Genomic DNA, 18,308 nt, shown 5'->3' with positions numbered 1-18,308 from the left:
AAAAGCTTGCTTTGCTTTGCTGTGAAAGATTTTGACGTAAAACCTCTTGGACATAATAGTTCACTTGCCTTTTTAGTTTTATTGCCTTCAAAAGCCCTTGTGGTCAGTACAGTATTTTAGCCTGTTCCTTAACTCCTCCACTTCTTTATTTTACCTGCTGTTTTTGGAAGCCAGACTTTACTAGAGAACATAGAGAGTGTGATCATAGCTACGTGGCATAAACACAAGCTGAGTGCATTTAAATGAAGAGCGGATGAGTAAGCAGGGCCTATTTGAACTGCGCATAGCTCTCAGACATGTGTTTATACAAGATAAGTTTGCACAGACAAATGTGTAAGTCTATATGTAAGCTGGTATATCTAGGATGAGAGTGGTAATATTTCACTTTGAGGGCTGTGGATGGATCGCAAGGGGTCCGATTGAAATATGATTCCTGCACTAATTGAATCTCATTGAGTGTGCTCTCTTCAGACTACTTTCAAGCTTTCTATTTCAGATTACAAAATGTAAACCTTTCTTAGGTTTAAAGTCATATATCATCACTTCCATACAGTTTCTCTTCCTGCAGTTTTACATTGGATTTAAAGGGAGATTAACACTAAAATAAAGGTCCCTAATAGATGCGAGTGCTTTCGTAGTAACGAGGATGTTTCTCTTATAAAGATAAACACTGACATGTGAGGCTCGGCTAACTAAAACTTCAGCTGACCTTAAAAGGGCAGTATATACCTATATACACTGTTGCTAAATATGACTGCAATGTTACAGGGCTTGTGTAACAAAAGTATCCTGCTTGTTCCAATCACCTGCTTAAACAAAGACTTGGCTTTGCAGTTTGTTGGTGTGAGTAGGGACTTGTTTTAGAGAGAACTTTTCAGTAGACTGGTCTTTGTAATACTAGTTTCTCCTCTGCAAACTGTGACTCTGTTGAACCAAAAAAGGCTGAAGTGACGATGGTTTGTTTTCTTGTATTGTGCAAGAAATAACAAAAAATATAAATTATTCTTAATTAAAACTGTAGTATATTTATGTTGAGCTCATTTAAAAATTAGGTGAACAGCCTTTGATTTTGCCACCCACATCGCCAAATAGCCCATTTTTTCATCTAATGAGCCAAGCAAGAGCTAAGTTCATAGGAGGTAGCTCTGTGACTCTCATTTTCTCATCTGCCAATGTTCCACCCACCCACCCAGCAGATTGAATTTTCAGTTTTCTGATAGGGTCACAACCCTGTCTATTAAACCACTCCCGAGAGTACGTCTAGACAGTGAGACCGTGTGTTAAAAAAAAGAAAAACAGACAAGCTTCTCAACCAGATCCGGGCATGTATGGGCAGCTCAAGCCAGGCTGTACTGGGAGGAACAGGACCGTTTTTAGGCTTATAAGAGGAGTCTTCCTGCTACTTTCCCCCAAAACAGGTTGTTCTTTCATGTGCATAAGTCAGTATAGGTATGGGATCCATTATCCAGAAACCCGTTTTCCAGAAAGCTTCGAATTACAGGAAGGCCATCTTTTACAGACTCTTATTTTAATAAAATAATTACAATTTTTATAAATAAATTCCTGTTTATCTGTTATAAATAATAATACTTGATCCAATCAAAGGTTAAAGGAACAGTAACACCAAAAATGAAAGTGTTTTAAAGTAATGAAAGTATCATGTAGTGTTGCCCTGCATATATATATATATATATATATATATATATATATATATATATATATATATATATATATATATATATATATATATACCAATATACCAAATCAATGTGCTACTCTATGTATCTAAGTATAAGAAGAAGGAAAAATGAAGAATAAAGGCAGCCCTAGACTGAAAACCTTTTTTTTTTTTATCCCCTGTTTAGCCTATCAATAAAACCTTATAGGTGTATGTTTATTTAGGGGTGAAGATTGAGTTTTTCCCAAACCCCTCTTAAAGAATTCTTTGCATAGGCCTTTGGAATACTTTTTGGATAATTTTGTCTTGAAATATCTACAAATTAATAATATACCGAGGCAAGTTGAGTGAACACCTCCCCATGTCTCCTATACCGTCTCCCATTGATTTTGTATACCTTGGGTATGTTAAAAGGCAAAATTATATAGTATAAGTATGATTGCATCTCTTAAAAAGCAAGATCCAATTGAAATAAATCTACATGCTGTAATTAGTACACTGAAACATCTTAAGAGACCAGAGTGAATCACTTTCCCAAAACACAGACTCCGGGCAGCCACAAAATCTTGAATAGGCAAGTACTTTTTAATAGATACTGTAACGAAAGAAAGGCATATGCTTGTATATTTCATCTAGATTGTTTGTTACCTTATGGCTTTTTTTCACAATAGCAATGGTTTTGTCAAATAATTGTTTTCTTTCTATTAAAAAAGCAAGATTTTGCTGAGGCATTTCTATGGTTGTTTGTCATACTCGACATTTTAGATCATGTGCATTATGTATTTAATATGCTTCTTCTTTTCAATACCATATTTATTCTACTTTGTTTTTCTTTGAAATTTAATACATGCTTGTAAAGGTATAACTTAGGCCAGGGTGTCATGTTTGGGGCTTTTAGTATGAGACTGAACTCGCGTTTACCAGTCTCCTGGATCAGGAATGCACTCAGAGGGACTGGAAATGCCAACTCAGGTCTAGGTTTCTCCATCTTGTTTCCTCCTATAGAAACCACAAACATCCATAAATCTAGCTAGCGACTAAGCAGGACATTCTTAAAATTGTTTATATTAGAGAATTCTATGCAAAACAGAAATGTATGTCTGATAAAATCCTTTATAGTGTCAGTGTTGTGCTAGCTGTTCAAAATTGTTACAAATTGACCCCACTATATTAAAGGACTTTTGAACCTAAAAGATATGGGTAGCTAAATATATTTTATAACATCGTAAGATTTTGTTGTTGTTGTGTTGTAAGTTAGGCTCAGAGGCTACTGCTGTGTTCTTCAGTAAGGCTTAGGAGTAGAAAGTCTAGTGTGTTAGCTAGATTGAGTTTGGATACTGATACAAATGTGCTATATAAAAAATTTGTGTGCTGTGGGGAACTATTGCGAAAATGAAAATGTAATAAAAGCTTCCTCATACTGAAGTAAGAAACTTTCTAAATACAATCATTTAGAAATTCTGCATTGTTTCTAAAATAATCAAGTTTATATTCACTATTTCTCTTTCAGCAGCTTTCTCTTTATTCTGTCTTCATGCAGCAGTTGGGTGTCAGATGACTGATCCCCTTTATATTAAAGGGGTGCTCCCTTTCCTAGCAGATGTATTAGAGCTCACTCAAATAACTGATTCCAGTACAAACAAAATCCAACAAAAGAACTGCCTTTTGCACAAATTCTGCATGTAGAGATACAGGATTTCTGGGCATTTTAATAGACTGAGCTCTAATACATCTTCTAGGCAAAAGGAGCCCCCCTATAAGATATATTGGATCATTGATCTGACACCCAACTCCTGAATGAAGACAGAATGAGACAACAAACAGATGCTGAGAGAGGAATAGTGAAGATAAACTTGATTATTTCAGAAATAATGCAGAATAATTCATTGATTGTATTTAGAAAGTTTCTTATTTCAGTATGCTGAAGCTAATATTACATTTACATCTTCCTCTTAGTTCGCCTTTAATTATCAATAGGCTATTGTGCCCAATTGACTTCATATTTACTTATAAGAAACAATGCACTACTTTTTGGACTCCGAGAAAAAGTAAAACCAGAACTTTGGCTTCAGCTGAATAGGATCACAGTACATATAAGCCTTCTTATCCAGAATACATTCTATTTTGAATCTTGGTCACTGAGTTCTCTTCATTAGCAGTGTGCTTTGACTATACATGTGTTTTTTTTCATCTCAAGTTATGCTCCGGTTGTTTTTACACCTATGTACCTGCATTTTAACTAACTTGTATAAATGTAAAGGTGCCCACACATGCCAAGTTTAGTATATATGTCCAGTTGCTCTTCAAGCTGATGAGATGAATATCCACCTACCAACATGTATAGCCAAATTGCAATGAGCCAGTTCTTGGTCAGCCTGTGAATGTACACATGATGAACCACTTCTGCATTTTGGTAAATTTGGTGCAAATGTTTGCTGGTCCAAATCAATCTCGAGGAATTCCCTACATTTATTAAATGAAATGGACCTCGTTGTATCACTATTATTATTTATTTTGCTTTATTCTACACTAATGTTACGCCTATCATAATTCACACAAGTCACTGTCGCAGTAAACGGTTGTTACCTATAACATTCACACAAATCACAAACACACTATGGTTAGTGTGTAACCATAGAACCTCCCTGTATTCAGAGATACGGCAGCCCACAAAAGCACTAACAAGTGGCTGCTCTGCACTCCCATAGCGTAAAGCAGGCAGAAACCCAACTTCTGTGATCTGTACTGACTCTGGCCTAACAGTTCCTCAAGTGGGAAAGGCATAGGCTCAGATTCTCAGTATTCTAATTATCCTTTTTTATTTTTGCATTTATGCCCCAAACAGTTTCAAAGGAAAGCTAAACCCCCAAAATGAATATTTAAGCAACAGATAGTTTTCATCATATTAAATGGCTTATTAAAAACGTATCAAACTGGTTTATACATTTAAGTAAATCTTGCCCTTTTATATTTCTTGCCTTGAACCACCATTTCGTAATGGTCTGTGTGCTGCCTCAGAGATCACCTGACCAGAAATAATGCAGCCCTAAGAGTAACAGGAAGAAGTGTGGAAGCAAATTTAATTTGGCTCATGTGACCTAACAAGTATAGTTTGTTTGGTATGTTTGTGTGCACTGTGAATCCTACGATCCCAAGGGGCTGCCCTTATTTTTTAAAATGCCAGTTTTCTATTTACCCAATGGCACAAACTAGTAAAAACGTATATTATTATGAAAATGGATTATTTATATGAGTTAGGGTTTTACATATGAGCTGTTTTATGCAATATATTTCTATAGAGACCTACACTGTTTGGGGGGTACATGTAATGTAAATGTATCTGAAAAAAATATTGTGAAATAAGTAATTAAGTTTTGTTTTCTAATGTTTTATTTAGATTGATGCATTAAGTAAAAGAAGCAAAGAAGCAGAGGCTGCCTTCCTGAATGTTTACAAGAGATTTATTGATGTTCCAGGTAAAAAAAAATGTGTTAATTTGTGTTAAATATAATTGCTGACCTTTGGGGTGCAGGGACATACTCATCTCATACTCTCACTCTTAATTATTCCACTCTAAGGACAATGCCACACAGGTGGAATCAATTGTCAAGTGTTTGGGTAGAGGTGGGAGTGTTTTTTTGGCATTTTGCTTCCACCTCCTGGGCTACTAAAAGTTGGAGATACCAAAGTTTCTGAAATCTCCCTGTATGCCCTTGCCCTAACATATAAATGGTAACAAGAAAAGTGAAAGGCTATACGTATATTAAAATAGATTCACAATGCAACAACAGGTAGATACTTTGACTAAATATTACATTGGAGCAACTATTTATTACCCCTATGTATCTATAGGAATTATAGTTGTAGTGAATCTAGATTCCTCTGTAGAATTTAAGCACTAATCAAATCATATAGCATTCAAGAACTAGACAGCTGAAATTTTTTCAGACAATTCAATTTATTTTTATTTTATGGATGTGGTATTTAAAATGGATTTAGTGCATGCCTTGTTTGCATTATTACACACTTCATTTAACTAGTGTTTGTAAGAACAATTCACATGCTTTTCTGTGACCATCATGGTTTTCCTTAAACATACAGCAGTAACAAGTGACATAGGCATAAATATCTGAAAAAAATAACAAGGACAACTTACGTTTGTACCAAATGTAATGTTTGTTTATATGCCCTCTTTGACTTTAAATTGTATTGTGAAAGTTAGTCTTCTTAAAGGACCAGTAACATCAAAAAAAAAATTGTAAGTATACATTAAAAAAAACACCAAGACAAATTAAATGTTACAGAAACTCCGCTTCCACTTCTCTTCAGAAAAGGCAACATGGCGACGATCCATTGTGCGGCGCTCGATTTATCTTCCCTGGCTATCTCCTATAAGGAAGACAGGGAGGAGAAATCAAGTGCTGCACGATGGATCGCTTTCTGAAGAGGAGTGCAAGCGGGGTTTCAGTAAGTTAATTCTTAAAAAGACTTTGCGGTTTTAAAGTGTAATTTGTCTTGGTGTTTTTTTTTAAAATGTATACATATAACATTTTTTTGATGTTGCTGATCATTTAAAGGAGTTGTTCACCTTTAATCTAACTTTCAGTATGGTATTGAGAGTGATGTTCTGAGACAATTTGCAATTGGTTTTTATTTTTTATTATTATTGGCTTTTGAGTTATTTAGCTTTTCATTTGCAGTTTCAGCAGTCTGGTTGCTAGATTCCAAATTATCCTAGAAACCATGCATTGATTTGAATAAGAGACTGGAATATGAACATGAGGGGCCGGAATAAAAAATGAGTTATAAAAGTAGCAATAACAATACATTTGTAGCCTTACAGAGCATTTGTTTTTTAGATGGGGTCAGTGATCAGAAGAAGGCAAATAATTCAAAAAATATAAAAAAAGAAAAAATGAAGGCCAACTGAAAAGTAACTGAAATGAAATGAAAAAGTTAACCAAACACTGCTCTGGTGGCAGAAAAAAGCCCCATACCAGTGCTATGACTTGTTTCCCGTTTAAGTGAATAGGAGGAAGAAGTTTCAGATGCTTTCCATCAGATCTGAAAGTATACCAGTGTGCCATAGCCCAGTAAACTATATGTTTGACTTTAACATTAGAATAGCACAACAATGTTTTATACATAAATAATGCTCTGAAGAGAAGACATTTACATGTACTTACTGTAACGTAGCCTCATAAAAGCCAGACAAACCAAACTATACCCACAACAATATCTATGTCTGTTTATTCACTGGATCCTTTGGGAATCTCATTTGTGAGAGTGGGAAGTTTCTCATCCATAACCCAGTTTTATTCTAATTATCATTATTCACCAGGTGTGGCATTTACAGTTCCTAACAATGAGACCAGCTTTATTTTGCATTGTCTCAATCTAAATATAAACCCAGTCTCCCGTGGCTATAATGAGTACTATCATAATATGATTCATGTTTAATTTCATTATAATGTTTATTCCAGGCCCATTGATGGTTGGCATTAGGGATGTGCGGGTTGAGTTTTTATCGACCCGAGCCTCAACCAGAACCCGCAAATGAAGTGCAGAGGTCGGGCTGAACCCACCGGTCTCTGGTCAGCCCGCACATCATTAGTTGGCATGTTATTGTGACTGCACACCTCAAAATACATATGTCATATGACTGTGCCGGTATGTTTTAAAAACTTTCAGTAACATCAAAGAAAGTTTACAAACTACATGAGAAATGTAATAGAGGGAAAAAGTAAACCTGCTGGATATTATATCAACTTTATCAAACCTGTTAGCACTTTGGTTTTTCTTTAGTACATTCCTGATTTCCCCTATGTAAGGTTTTGTTGCTTTTAGGAAGGAAGGTTAAAGGGATACTGTCATGGGAAAAAATGTTTTCTTCAAAACACATCAGTTAATAGTGCTGCTCCAGCAAAATTGTGCACTGAAATCCGTTTCTCAAAAGAGCAAACAGATTTTTTTTTTAAATTTAATTTTGAAATCTGACCTGGGGCTAGACATATTGTCAGTTTCCCCGCTGCCCCCAGTCATGTGACTTGTGCTTTGATAAACGTTAGTCACTCTTTACTGCTGTACTGCAAGTTAGAGTAATATCACCCCTCCTCCCTTCTCTCCCCCCCCAGCAGTCTAACAACCAGGGTCGGACTGGGCCGGCGGGACACCGGGAAAAAACCCGGTGGGCCCTGCCAGCCCATATCTGCTTCTTAATTGCGGCGACGCTGATAATCTTGCGCATACGTGTGTGATTAAAAAGTAGCAGAGAGCGAGTGGAAAAGGCAGGGGAAGAGGAAAGCAGAGAGGCACTGGGCCGGGAGCAGACACTATTGCACAGAGCAGGCCAAGCCTTCCCAGTTTATTAGAAACTCCCAGTGAGTTCCATGGTAACCGGGTTCCCTGCAATGATCCATTGTTTGCGCACAAACGTGTCGCGCCAGAGTGGAGGGGGGGTCCTGCGGCAGCAGCCCCAGTGGGCCCCAAACCCACCAGTCCGACCCTGCTAACAACACAACAATGGGAAGTTAACCAGATATCAGCTCCCTAACACAAGATAACAGCTGCCTTGTAGATCTAAGAACAGCACTCAATAGTAAAATCCAGGTCCCACTGTGACACCTTCAGTTACATTGAGTAGGAGAAACAATAGCCTGCCAGAAAGTAGTTCCATCCTAAAGTGCTGGCTGTTTCTGAAGTCACATGACCAGTCAAAATGACCTAAAAAAAAAAAATACACTGGGCACGTACCCCTTCCATTCTCTTACCCCTAGTCCGGGCCCTCCCCACATTGTAGAACATGCATGCGCAAGACAACGCTGAGCGAATAAGCACATAGGAGTGTGGCAAGCCGGCTTGCCTAGGGCACCCAACCAGCTTGGCCTGGCTCTGGGCCTACCAACAGACCTGCCCTGAATATCTTCTTTCCGAAAATCAGCTACATCAATATGGCAGGTTTGATTTTCCCATCCAGCAAGAGTTGCATTGGCATGTTGATGCAATCCTTATGTGACTGAATTGTAGGCCCCTCTGTATGATCTGATTGCTGACCCTTGGGTTAGTGGTCAAAGCAGCCCAATGTGTCCCAACATGTGGGCAGCAAAATCTGACTCAGGTTGTCTTGTTTGAATAGGAAACGCTGGAAGGTGTGTGTGTGTTCTCCTCAAAAAGCTAAACTATGTGAGGCTCTTAACAGAGATTGCCCATGTTAAACAAGTCTTAATTTGAAAGAGTTTATATAAAATATTTTATAAGCTTGCTGACTTAGTATCTTCTGTGTCCTCCACCCCCTTTAAACCCCACTTTTATTTTCAGCTACATATTTAATAAGGTGCTCAAACAGCTACATATTTTTCACTGAAAACCTCACAAATGTAAAATGTGTTAGTATCATTTTTCCACGGCAGTGAGTGTCCCTTTTCCACATAGTATGCATAGTAATATAAAGCAGACAGCTAAATGATGGAAACTACCTCTTATGGGCTGTGAGTGGTTATAAATGGATTTGGTTGCCTTTCCTGTTGACAGTGATGTAGTACATAGAAGCCAAACTGAGAGAGGATTTGCCTTTGCATGGTGAATCTCATTCATTTAGTTTTCCAATTCATCACTTACGCAATGTTAAGGCATGTGTTGAAGAGTGTAAGAATAGAATTCAGCAGGTTAAAGTGGTGGTTTCTCAAGCAAAACCCTTTTCCAGAGTGGTTATTAAAATAATTGTTTTTGTGTATTTTCTTCTTATTTTTTCCACTCTTTTATAAATGCTACTTATTTTAGGAAACTGCAAATGCTTAAAAGATCATCTAGTACAAGGTAGTTTGGAGCACACTTAGACAGATATTAATTGTATGCAAGTGCTGCAGAACTGCTGAAAGCAAACATACAGACAAATGACCAATGCTTTTTCCATGTTTTTTTAGTCATTATAGATGCATACATTTATAGAGCAGAAGGGATGTAGTTCCAAATGATTTTAGATATTATATTCACCTCTGTAATGGCAGTGGTACATTTACAAAGATCTGGCATGTAAAATAACTCCAAAGTTCCCTTTGGTGTATATCCTGTATGGAACATTTCAGGTGCATCCATATACAGGTATAGGATCCATTATCCGGAAACCTGTTATCCAGAAAGCTCTGAATTACGGAAAGACCATCTCCCGTAGACTCCATTTTATCCAAAAATGATTTCCTTTTTCTCTGTAATAATAAAACAGTAGCTTGAACTTGATCCAAACTAAGATATAATCAATCCTTATTGGAAACAAACACAGCCTATTGGGTTTATTTAGTGTCTTCATTTACACAAAAGCCATGAATATCTTGTTAATGATATAGTGAATAAAGTACCCCCTCTTGTAAAATATAAGGATATTATAAGTTACAGAGGAGTTTCATGACCATATAAAAACACGAGGCCGAAGGCCGAGTGGTTTTATACAGGTCATGGAACTCCGAGGTAACTTCTAATATCCTCATATTTTACAACTGGGGGTACTTTATTTATTATAATACACAAATTTCAGTGAGTCGTGACAGAAATGACATCAGAACTCACCGTTTATAAGGATATAATTTACAGGATATTCGTGGCTTTTGTGTATTATATCCTTATAAACAGTGACTGGTGATGTCATCCGTTATAAACGGTGAGTAGTGATGTCATATTTGTCGCATGACTCACTAAAACTTGTGTATTATAATAAAGTACCCCTTGTTGGAAAATATTAGTATATTAGAAGCCACCTTGGAATTCCATGGAACTTTTCGGTAATTTTACTATAAGGGGTACTTTATATATACCAATTCCAAAGAGATCCGCACTCCTGGGCTTTTTAGGTTTAAAACATGTTTTTATTGTGAAGCTATAGGCTGATGTTTCGGCCTACCCGAAGTGCAGATCTCTTTGGAATTGGAATGGATGAATTTGTGGATTCTGCACCCAGGCACATGAACTATTTGTCGAGAATGCCAGCATCACTGGGTATTATATATATATATATATATATAATATTCACAAAGGTGAAATGCGAAATGATTCTTCCTGACAGTAGACTTTACTAGCAGAGTAGTGATGTGCAGGTCAGGAAAAACTCAAGTCGCATCTGATCCTAACCCACAAAATACTGCCATTGTACAATTCATGCCCAACCCATACCCATGTATTCTTGCTTTGTACACTACTTTTATGGGCACCGTTCAAAACGGGGAATCTTCAGGAGCAGTGGAGAAGTATACTTCCCCAGTCTCACCCGTACCCATCCCTAACGCTCAATGGTTGGCCAAATTTCATTGCTTGTGCCTCTAATAAACTTTGGTTCTACTAACCTGGAATACTATAAAAGTGGTTAGTTACTAAGTGTTCCTAGAACTGATTTACTAGAAGCCTACAGTTAATGAAAGCAAGAGTTAAGCCTATCATAACAATTAGTCTGCTGAGTTGCTGCAGGGACAGCGTGTCTGCTTCACACACAAATAATAAAAAATAGCAGAATAACCTATGTATTATGAGTGTTCCTTTTTGCCTGTCAATGGTGCTTTGTGTGTGATTCCTGGCTTATTTTTGTTTTATTTAGATTGCTCAGGCTTCTTGAAGTCAGTCCCCAGTGTTTGTGTATTGAAAAGGAAGTTGGCCCCTTGCGTTCTTCATTTTCAGAGAGGCTCTCAGGACAGAGCAGTAGCTTGTGTTGGGCTGTTATTCACTAAATAAATGCCCTGCATATTTCCTCTCTTTATTTTTAAGGTTTGTTTTTTTTTTCTCAGGAGACCTCTTTGCTTGGTTCTTCTGTTTCCTGATAAGCTTCCCGATAATTTGCCAGGGAGCAGCCTCTCGTGCATTGGCCGTGTTTAGCTTTGCACAGAACCCACAGCACATGTGACTGACCTCTTTGTGTGCCCTTGTTTTCATTGTAAAATTAGATCAGGTTGCTCTGTTGTCGACTGACGCAGGAAGCGGAGAGCTTGATTCAGAAGATCGCCTTTCAGTGTGGGGCTTGAGGTAATAAACCAGGAATCATAGCCGAGTCTGAATCAGACTCCCGTTTGTCCAGGCATCCATTTTTCTATTACCATTTGCTTATTTCTGCCCACTAAATAACTGGGTGGTCTTGACACACTGGAAACCCAGGCAGCTTTTCATCAGTTGCTCATCAGCATGCTAATTGCTGTATGACTAATTAGGCTCTGGATTCCAGTTGATTTTCTATAATGAGACAGCTGGTTTAATTATGTAATCTTATGATTATATTAGCCCTAAGTGCCCTGGCAAAAAAGTAACGTATGCAGGAATGCGGTGCCATAGCATGAACCAAACACACAAGGGGTTCATTCATCTCCATTCTAAAGCAGCAAAAAGGCAGGATTAACTTCTACTGTTCTTTGTGTGAATGGCAGAGTAAATCTAGATTAGCTTGTGGCTAGCACAGTTGGATATTAAAGGGACACTAATATTACATCGCTTCTTGCTCAGTTATGAGAGACCTTTTCTTGCATTCCCCTTGTCCTTGGATAGAAGTACAACTGCAGGCAGTTTTTCTTTATTGCTAGCCTCCTTGAAAGCATCCGTTCCTTTCATGTAATAAATGCTTTACCTTATCTTACATAATTATACTGAATATTTGGGTTGAGAAAAGGCGAGTCCATCAAGTTCAACATCCCAAAATAACTTGCATCTCATATAGGCATATACATATGCAGACCTAGTGATGTACCAAGGCAAATCTTGCAACATATGTTTTTGCAATAAACTCCTCAGTATAAACATAGTGTAAGTGTTCTACGGATGTTCAGCCTGCAGTTCTAGTCAGCCGATGATTCACAAAACTTCCTATCTTTTTATGTTCTCATCGATGGAACTACAGGAATTTTTCCGACCTGGATATAGTATAAATATGTGTCTTCCAAAAGCAATATATAGGGGTGGTTCGGCTCTATAGTTATAGATTGACTAATTCTAAGCAATTTTTCAATCAGCTTTATAAGGTTACAAATTTATTGTTATTGCTTCTTAACTTTTTATGTTCTCATATAGCTGGAACTGCAGGAATCTTTCCTACCTGGAAATAGTATCAGTGCATGTCTTCCAAAAGCAATTTATAGGGGTGGTTCAGCTATTTAGTTATAGATTGGCTGATTCTAAGCAACTTTTCAATTGGCCTTCATTATTTATAGTTGAATTATTTGCCTTTTCCTTATGACTCTTTCGAGCTTTCAAATTGGGGACAGCTGACCCAAAAACAAATGCTCTGTAAGGCTACAAATGTATTGTTATTGCTAAGTTTATTGCTCTTCTTTCTATTCAGGCATTGTGCTATTCATATCCCAGTCTCTTATTCAGATTAATTCATGGTTGCTAGGGTAATTTGGGTCTTAGCACCCAGATTGCTGAAATTGCAAATTGGAGAGCTGCTAAATAACTCAAAATAACCACAAATAAAAAATAAAAACCAATTGCAAATAGTCTCAAAATATCACTCTCATACATCATACTTAAAGTTAAAGGTGAAAACCCCCTTTAAAGGGCCCCATTTATAAGCCTTATACGATGGCTGTTTCCAGCTTAGTGACATCATTCAAGTCCAAGTCTGACACCAGTTTTGTGCCCTGGAGCGCATACTTACTGTCTGTATTTGTTTCACATAACAGCATTAATAGCAGAGTAATAACAGACTTGAAAGAAAACCAAACCTTAATGTTCCTGGAATTAATAGCACTGAAAGAACATTTAGAACAAAGGTTTTCACCTATGGGTTGGGGACCTGAAAATGGGTCACCATGCTATTCAGGGTAGTTACTATATTCAAGGATTGAATATAGTAAGATTTTCTCCTGCATCAGAGAATGGTTATTAAAGAATGATGTATAATTATTTATAAAACAAACTTTGTTTTCAAAAGCTGAATCATACCATAAATAATTTAGCTCCCACTCTAAACAAAACAGGTTTATAAACCTCTCTGTCCCATGACTTACTTCATTTTCCCTGAGCTGGCTATTCAGAGACCAGTTTTGTCTGGTTATTTGATCATTTGGTCATCTCTGTGTGTAAGGTCAAAATATTCTCCAGTTCCTCCAGAAAGCTATATATATTTGCAAATTCTGCCTCACAAGGGATCAAGTTATTTAGTTGCAAGGCATATCTAGATAAATGAACATGGACTATAGTATAAGTAAATAACAATGCTTCTTTTAAAGGTAATATTTAGTATATATGCATTTAAAGGAGAACCATAGCCTAACTAAAGAAGTAGCTAGAAGTGTTATACATTATGTTTTGTGCTTCTGTACCAGCTCAAGGCAACCACAGCCCTTTAACAGTAAAGATATATGTCTCCAAAGATGCCCTAGTAGCTCCCCATCTTCTTTTCTGCTGATTCACTGCACATGCTCTGTGCTGCTGTCACTTATTGAGCTTAGGGACCCACTCACAATATACAGTACACATAGAATAGAAATGTCACAATATAAGGCTGATTGGTAATTAATAGAGATAATTACTACATGGCAGAAACCAGTGAACTAACTAATAATCAGCCCTGTAGCATCAGCTTATATTACAGACAAACCTAATTTTCTGCTTGATAATTAGCGACAACCACTAAGCTTAGCTTCTCAACAGCTGCTCAGAGCCCACTAAGCATGTGAGTGTCACAGACACTTTCCAAGATGGCAACCCCCTGTGACAAGTTGAAGTCCTGGATCATTGCAGCTATTGACAAGCTGAAACTTTAGGCCGGTGCAATAAGTTCAGAATTTAAAACATGACATTTTTATCCATACTCATGTTTAGGGTTTAATTCTCCTTTAAAGGAATGTATACGTGCTGGTACAGATTGTTTTAATTGTTTGCTGCTATATTACAGCAATTGTTTTTTTGTAAGACAAGAAAGACTACAAATAATGTTCTTAATTTCTTTATGCCATTTTAAGTAAGTAACGCTCTTATGAATAATTAGAAAAACAGCTTTTTAGCATCTAAGAGCTCTCACAACCAGTTTGTTGTAGATTAGGAAGGAACCTGAACCCAAAAATGCCCAAAAGCCAATGACCTGACTGCCAGCAAAAAAGCCAGTTGGCTTTTTCTCTTCTGATTGAGAGCCATGAAGCTTAACATAGGCAACTGCTGTTTTTAGCCATAGACATATGGGTGTGCAACACTTGTATTAAGCAGGTTTTGCTCCATCTTTGGAAATGGTACCAGGCAAGGGTTCCATTGGATTCAGTCAGTGCAGAATATAGAAGATAAGATTTGGATCTTTGTATATAAGATGCATTAACTTGTGTCCTTAGATACCAGGTTCATTCAGTGAAAGTTTTTAGTTCTGATGTAACACAAGCACTTGCTTGTGTGAGAATCTCAGATATTAGTCTGATGTCTTCGCTTAATTATTGCCATTGTGAAAGGGTCATTTTGTCTCTTTTTCTTTTGTTCTTTTGATGGGAGTTCCTCGTTTTATCATGAATCCTCTCACTTCCGGATATAATAACTACTGTCATTACCAAATAATTACCACAGCATCCAGGCTTTTACTGATCTCCTAACTAGTATTTAGATGGCTCGACTGTCTGTCTCCTTTCTAATATGAGATACTGTCTGTTTGTGAGAGCTGGGTCCAGTCCAAATTATATGTGAATGAAATACAATAACTCTTTGTTTAACCTATTCAATACAGGGTTGTGGTAGCTGGAACGCTTTTCCGTAAAACGAGTCTGATCAAGTAGAGCCCAATAACATCCTAGTTCTATCAGCTCTCCAGCTCTGGTTGGATTGCTGAGAAAAACCATGTGTCCATGCCTAATGTGTTAACGGATATACAGTATGTTCTTTCAGACTGAGGGTGGTCCAGAAATGAGTGACTGTTGTTTTGAAGTTAAATGAGCTAGCTAATGTACACTGTTGTTGATCCATTTAGTTTGATGTTTAGCATTCCTCGGCATGAGACTAAATCTTTGCTGCCTTTTTACTATTAAACCTGGCGCCCTCATTAGACATGTATTCAATAGACTTCTGAAAGTCTGCTCTTCTCAAGCACCCTGCTATCATGTGTTTCCCAAAGAATTCAGCTGAGCCGCTAATTTAATATTGGAATTCAATGCCATGGTGGCCTGTTCAGCTAAAAAAAGGAAATTGGTGAGCAGCTCATGGAAGATAAAGGGTGAAAATAACTTCACGTGACTCTTTTTAGTTGCTTCCTATTTTTTTTATACAGGTTTTTAAATGTAATTTTAAAATGAAGCAGTTTGTTAACCCCTTTCCTTCAGAAATCCAGATACATGTATATGAATTTTCAATATCACAATGTAATATTTAGTTGATTTCTCAGCAGTAGCTTCAGTTAGCACCAGGAACTTTACGGTTTATCTTTATTTAATATGTTACAGAGGGACATCTATATTTTCACCTACCTCTATCTATTCGGATTCAATAAAGTAGTGCAAAGAATAAATCAGACTATGTTCTGGCCATTAATTCAAAGACAACAATTGTATGAAAGTTATGTCCGACTTATAGCGACATTCACTCATTGATGTCATCAATACATGCAGATATATTGTCGTCAATATAAATCGACTAACATGTCCGATCGACTAAACAAGCGGAAAATGTCGGGACACTCCACACACTGTCCAAAAATCATATGAAACGAAGATTAGTAAGATTTTATCTTTGCGTCTATGGCCAGCTTAACATAGCTTATATGAGAGGTTAGAAAATTGAACAAATTCATTTGAAAACCTAAGTTTTTGATAAAAAGTCATTATTTGTGGAATATGAGGCAAGGCTGATTTATCATGAGACTGCTGCAGAGGCAAGGTTTATAAAACAGATGCCCCTAGGTCTGACTACCCTGTCACCCACATGGGCAGGCATTCAGGTGTCTGACCACTGGAGACTTTACTTGTAAACAACACTCATTTCTCCATGCGTGCCCTGTCCCCAGTGCTGCCCTAGGCTCAAGTTTTTGAGGCCTTCCCACAAATCCAGGTCCGAGGGGAAATGTAATCAGTCCGTGATGTTTCATTTTCCTTCATGAGCAGAACCCTGTTTGCTTATAGTGTCACATACCAACTGACAGTAAAGTTGCTATTGCCTCAGTCTGCAAAAACAAATACATCTACACAATGTTCTAAATACCCTTGCACTTTAGGCTATGAGCGCACAAAGCTGTAGGCTCTGCTGCTCTCAGCCTGTGTATTTTTGCAGGTTGAGAGAAGCGGATCTGCTCCGTACGCCACCTCAATTCTTAATCAGAACCACCTGTGTGCACACATGCAGTGGAGCAGAACCTTAAGTCAGGCTAAACATTTGAAAGGAAGCTTATTTGGGCCAACTTCCTCTCCGCTGTGTGTGACTACAAGCAAGCGGAATCTGCATAGATGAATGGAGCAGAGCCACAAAATGGATCTGTTTCTCTCAGCCTGCAAAAATACACAGGCTGAAAGCAAAGAGTCTACAGCTTCATGTGTCCATAGCTTAAAGGGCACCTGTTGGGCGGAAATATTTTCCCCAACCAAAGGTGCGAGCAAGTAGAGCCCACACTCCGGCTGAGGATAACAGTCGTTTTTTAAAAATTGCCCCCCGCCAGTGCTAGGACACTCACACTAGGAGGAAGCTTCTGGTGTGGCCATGTTGTGCAGAGAGCATATAATGAGCTTCTGAATTCACGCACATCTGCATAATGAGCAAGTTGAGGCTTTTGCTCATTATGTACATGCGTGTGCCCCAGCATGGCTGCTTGAATAGGAGCTCCCTCCCTGTGTGGGTGTCCTAGCACTGGAGGGGGGCAATTTAAAAAACAAAACAAAAAATTACTGTTACCCCCAACCGGAGTGCAGGCTCTATTAGCACCTTTGGTTGGGGAACATATTTTTGCATAACAGGCGCCCTTTAACAGTAGCCCCTATCTACACAATGCCCTAAATACCCTTGCACTTTACAGTCATCCCTGGAACACAGCGACTTTGCTACAGTGAAGAGAATATCATATTTGTCATCTCAAAATTTAAATTAAAAATGCAAACTCCCTCTAATTTTTACTGCTACAAAGTTTGTAATTCATGTGATTATATATTTAAAGTTATATTTGCCATAAGTCTTCACGTATGTTGGTGGAACCAGCTGGTATGCAGTTCTAAAAGTTGGCACAAAACTTAATCAACTCAAAATATGTAACACTATTTTAGTATTTTGCCTTCCATGATGTCCTAAAAGTGCTGATTTCACACATTTAGTTAAATGCACAACTTTTCAAACATTGCAGAGTAAGTCGGCACATTTGGATTTATTTTAACCTGCATTTGCATATTTCAGGACTAATATCCTAGTGTGTCTGCGCTTTACTGAGCTATATTATTATCTTTATTTGCAGATCCAGTACCTGCTTTGGATCTGGGACAGCAACTCCAGCTGAAAGTTCAACGTATGCATGATATAGAGACAGAGAATCAGAAGCTCCGAGAAACATTAGATGAATATAACAAAGAGTTCGCTGAAGTAAAAAATCAAGGTAAATGTGACATAAGAGCAGATTTATTCAGTATCAAACAAATTCAAATCAAAGAGTCTATGCTTTGACACCTGTATCAAAGCAGACTGAGTTCATACTTAAAGCAGCTGAACACTGCTT

The 18,308-nt window shown here is 37.7% G+C and overlaps 1 protein-coding gene across 3 annotated transcripts in view; it reads left to right on the top strand.

The window, feature by feature from the left end:
- The window catches only part of cux1.L (cut like homeobox 1 L homeolog), a 248,213-nt gene that overhangs the window by 92,629 nt on the left and 137,276 nt on the right, over window positions 1–18,308 (top strand). For all 3 annotated transcript variants that reach the window (XM_018246296.2, XM_018246295.2, XM_018246294.2), the window contains exons 4-5: window positions 5,076–5,154; window positions 18,051–18,188. In XM_018246296.2, the coding sequence (XP_018101785.1) occupies window positions 5,076–5,154; window positions 18,051–18,188 (217 nt within the window). The remainder of the gene's footprint in view (window positions 1–5,075; window positions 5,155–18,050; window positions 18,189–18,308) is intronic.

The sequence above is a fragment of the Xenopus laevis genome, chromosome 2L (genome assembly GCF_017654675.1).
Source record: "Xenopus laevis strain J_2021 chromosome 2L, Xenopus_laevis_v10.1, whole genome shotgun sequence".
In the NCBI taxonomy this organism is placed as follows: Eukaryota; Metazoa; Chordata; class Amphibia; order Anura; family Pipidae; genus Xenopus; species Xenopus laevis.
The sequence above is the reverse complement of the archived record's forward strand: the minus strand, read 5'-3'. Positions and strand labels throughout refer to the sequence as shown.